We start from the raw sequence: 5000 nt of genomic DNA on the forward strand, positions 1-5000 counted from the left end.
TATGCATCAAAGGCCCAAGGTGATTGGCTAAGGGAAAAGGGCGGGACCTCATTTGAACCAATCAGGGTCGAGAATGCAAGAGGCAGAGAGAGGGAGGGAGGCCATAAGGGCGTATGGGCTGTGAAGACCAGCAAAAAACCATTGCATCTCACAACTTGCATTGGACGTGTTCGAACTCCTTGAACAAAGGCTTTACATGAAATACCCCTCTCTGTGTGTACCTTCTATTTAAATATATGTCTATTTAGAGCTTTGATAGATATGATAATCTCATTTTTTAATGTGTATTTTGACAGGAGGAGACCTTCACGAGGACCTGCTACAGCTAAATGAATGAAAGTTTCGATACATGACCATCTACGAGGCCAAAAAGATGGAAGTTCCGAACGAGGGCTAAGAAGGAAGCAGGTACCAGGATGTAGGGGTTCCACGCCCGAAAATCTTTCCTGCATTCCTTCTTTCACGGACGGTACAAAGTTTTCAATAGCTCAACTGCAGAACTGGCCAACAGTTCCCACGACCAGCCCCAACGAGAGAGAGAGAGAGAGGAGGAGGAGCAGCGTGTCCACGACGGAGGAGAGGCTATGGAGCAAACTGGCAGATAAATGTTTTAGTCACTGTTCACTGGCCGTAGAAAACGGAGTTAGAAGAATGCTACGTATTACCTATTTATGTGAATATTATTTTTTATGCTAGATTTAAACTAATTTCGTATTGTTCAGTGTATGATGGGTATAAAATGGCTTTTTAAGACACCCTCCAAAAATACTTTGAAGGCCAAAGTGACATAGTTTGATTAGATGAATCATTTGACTATAGCTGTTCGCTAAGACTTCAGTGTTTGAATATATAATTTTGGTCTTCACTATATGAACATATTCCATACGAGACACACATTCACGTGCCAGTAATGGCACTCCGGGCACACACACACACACACACACACACACACACACGTCAAAATGACGAGGATCATTTCCAAGACGTCGATATAGAATTAGATTTAGACTTAAAAGAGTCATTCTAATCATACTTTAGTGTTTTGAACTCGCCTATGACACACCTATGCCAATTCAGGTCTCCATGAATTTCACAACTGAACCAAAACATTCTTTCCTGTGTAATTTCATGACGTGGTTATTTTGCAGTGAACACTAATGGCTATTGCAGTGACGTGCAATGTCACTGTATGCATATGTAGCTACCGAGAGAGAGTTTATGAGCTGGGAGGGTGGAAGGGTTCATAATTCAATGGTACTTTGATGACAAAAACACCCTTAGGGATGCGACCAGTTCACCTTACATACAGTGGCCTCTGTGATTGGCTCCTGCCTCGGTGCAGGAGCCAATCAGGTTCGAGAGTACAAGGGGGGGTGGGGTCATGGTCTCGAGGGCGAGAACGAACAAAAACGTTGCATCTCGTTGCCTTGCATTGGACGTGTCCGATTTCGTGAATGCATCTGACGAAATCATTTCTAAAACAGCTTAAATAATAACCAAAAAGAAAAAAAAATCAAGAACATACTTTAGAATCGTCTAATTACTCACAAAAAATATTGTTACTTTATAGATGCTTAATTAGATACATGATTTGATAAGTCCTAACACCTACCAACGAAAGGGAGGTCGAGAGGTTCGAACACAGGTGGTGCGCCAGCTCAAATCTTCGCTGCATTCCCCCTTTCAGACCAGCCACCAACTTTTCAATGGAAGTCCTGCCTAAGTAGCCAGGTTTTCCCATGCAGGCTGACCCACGGTGTAGAGGGAATTTCTGTCCAAGTGGCGAAGGTATGGGAAATAATCCTCTCTGGAAATTATAGCTAGAATAATGATGACAAATGGTGTTGAACTTCGTGCAATGGGATGTCTTTTCAGTGTATGAAACCTTCGAGACCTTGGTGACCTTTTCAGTCTATGAAATATAGGAATTTAGAGGTCAAAGGTCAGGAGGTCAAGAGTGAGTGGGTGTGGGTCAGTACCTGGGTGGGGTGAGGGGTAAAAAGCTGCAGCAACAGCTTATCTGGATACTAAGGTTTGAAAAACTAAGCTTGAAAAGGACAACAGATAAATAAGCTGCATCTCTTTAATGTTTCAGAAACAGGAGAATATCTGTTTCCCTTTTAGTTTACTATATACACAAGGGGCACCAGATGCGCTATTGCCTTAAGCTTATTTTTAAAAGACCCATCTCGACTATTGCACACCAAATTTCCACCCATGTCAAAAATATTTTTGATGAACCTCCAGTGCATCGAAATGTAAACAAAACATCCCCCAAAAAAATTTCCCCTCAAAGATCCATAACTCGATTCGTACTCCTCAATAAAGTCTAGACATCTGTGGTAAAGGAATGACGAGATCAACCTTATGCATGAGGACATTAGCTGCACCCCATACATAAACTGGAGACTGTGATTGGTTGCTACCAAGACCCAGCGACCAATCAGGACTCAGAGTACAGAGTGTCTGGGTATACAGTCGAGCAAAAAACAGTGCATCTCATTGGCTTGCATTGGCCGTGTCCGATTCTTTGACGTAACCAAAAAAATACATTTATAAAACGTGTATTTCTGAGAAAGAAAGATACTCTGTATAATACATAATACTTGCTATTTTACATAAAAGCTAATTTGAATATTGACATGTTCGTATGGGCTATGGTTGACTTAACTTGAGGTCCGCAGTAGATCAGTTATTCAAAGAGTTCGAACACCAGTGAAGGGAGGTGGGGGGGAAGTAAAGGATTGCACGAAAACTTTGCTGCATTCCTTCTTTCATACCGGGAAAGAAGTTTTCAATGGAGGTGATGCAAGGGTTTTCCCACGGTGGTATAATACAGGAGGGAGACACTCGGCAGCAACGTCCCGTGACGTTAGGAAGGCGTCCTGGTTACCTGATGAGCGCTGGACACATTTAGAAAACGGACGGTGGCTCGCCAAGTGTATATCACTCTTAGAAAACTGGATTTGATATGATTTAAATATAATGCTAACATTTTTTTTTTTGGCTAGAAAAATAATATAACCCTTTGTGAGCAAATATATATATATATATATATATATATATATATATATATATATATATATATATATATATATATATATATATATATATATCAAACCTAGCCTAGGTCGTCACTGCATCAACCCTCCAGCAGTGAAATGTAATGAACCACGACCCTCGTAACAGTGACATTCGTTATCACTGCAGCTAAGAAACGGGCAACCCACATCTCGTTTTCTTTTTTTTTTCTTTCTCTGCAGTATGAACGGCGTGTACGTCCTTGCCACTCGAAAGCCTCGGTAATTGGTCGTCCTAGACAACGAAATCGGACTAGTGCTCCTCCTCCAAATCCATCTGTTTTCCAAAGCTGCGCTACTTCCAGTAGCAGGGAAGTGATGCATCCTTTTGCAGTGAGGGAGGAGGAGGGCTGTTACGAAATTCAAGAATCCCAAAGAAAACGATAAGAAAAATTATATAATTTTTTCTTTATAAAGAAATAATTTTTTTTTATAAATTTAGAAATGATAAAAAAATTTCTTTATAGATTTGGAAATGATAAAAAAAATTTTTCCTTTATAAATTTAGAATTGATAAAGAAATTTCCTTTTTAAATTTAGAAATGATAAAAAAATTTTCTTTATAAATTTAGAAATGATACAAAAATTTTCTTTAAAAATTTAAAAATCATACAAAAAAATTTTCTTTATAAATTTAGAAATGATACAAAAATTTTCTTTAAAAATTTAAAAATCATACAAAAAAAATTTCTTTATAAATTTAGAAATGGTGAAAAAAAATTCCTTTATAGATTTAGAAATGATCAATTTTTTTTTTCTTTATAAACTTAGAAATGATAAAAAAAAAAAAACCCCAGTTCAAATACTAGTAAGGGTTAGAGGTTTAGTTCCCATCAGCGTGGTTAGGGGGCGCTGGCTGGCTGGCTGGCTGGTAATGACGTGAAATGCAGTGTTCTCATGAAAGGTGCTTCCTAATTTTTTGCCCCCCCCAGACGATATTCAGGTGTTGGGTTGCAGGAGGGGCGCGTAGAAAACGGGGCGGGGGGTGGTTGGGTAGCCCTCCTCCGACCTTTCACGGGAAGCTAAAGTAAAATGCAAATGGACTACGTTGGAGACACCAATTTTTTTCCCCTTCTGTCCTACATATGTATATATTTTTCTCTTTACGTCTGTGTGCATTGAAGGGGAAAGTTTTGAGTCGCAGTTCAATAAAAGGAGTTGCCCACGTCTCGTTTTCTTTTTTCTCATTTATCTCTTTTCCTCTTCGTCTTTGTTCGGAATGGGTAAAAATATATATACCGATTTACGAAACAGATTGTAAATAGTACAGTTAATGACAATCATCATTAAAGTATATAATTTGATATATATATATATATATATATATATATATATATATATATATATATATATATATATATATATATATATATTAAAAACTTATATATCAATTCTCTTCTCATTTAATCTTTAATTTTGAGCGAAAATTTAGGTAGACACCATTTCCAAACTGCATCGAACATGGGAACGAAAACGGAGGGGGGAGCGAAAATTAGGGGGACACTTCAATAAAAGGTTTATGTTCAATGGCGCAGGTCGCAAAACCTTACACGGAGCCAATTAGACCCCTCACGAAAACCTAAGTCCCTCACAGGTGTGCCTAATGAGTCTATTCTCGAACCCCGGACGCCTGCGTGTTCACCATTCAATGGCAATGAAAACGGAAGGTGGGGGGAGAGAGAAAGAAAGAAGAAGGGATGTGAAGAAAAAAAGAGAATGAGAGAGAGAGAGAGGTAGAGATTCTTTGAAAGGAAACATGACCAAGGGATGTGGAGCGAGAGAGAGAGAAAGAGAGAGAGAGAAAGAGAGAAACAGATCAACTATGAGAGATGGTCAGTGTAAGGCAAAGGGGAACATAAAAAACGGGGAACCTTCCTGTTTTTATGGCCATGCGGTTTGCACTTCAAATGGCTGTAGGGG

At 39.0% G+C, this 5000-nt stretch overlaps 1 protein-coding gene across 1 annotated transcript in view; it reads left to right on the top strand.

The window, feature by feature from the left end:
- The window catches only part of LOC139761508 (uncharacterized), a 10739-nt gene extending 9853 nt beyond the window's left edge, over positions 1 to 886 (top strand). The window contains exon 3 of the mRNA XM_071685773.1: positions 297 to 886. Within this exon, the coding sequence (XP_071541874.1) occupies positions 297 to 337 (41 nt within the window). The 3' untranslated portion in view covers positions 338 to 886. The remainder of the gene's footprint in view (positions 1 to 296) is intronic.
- The last annotated feature ends 4114 nt before the right edge of the window (positions 887 to 5000 follow it).

The sequence above is a fragment of the Panulirus ornatus genome, chromosome 40, assembly GCF_036320965.1.
Source record: "Panulirus ornatus isolate Po-2019 chromosome 40, ASM3632096v1, whole genome shotgun sequence".
Classification (NCBI taxonomy): Eukaryota; Metazoa; Arthropoda; class Malacostraca; order Decapoda; family Palinuridae; genus Panulirus; species Panulirus ornatus.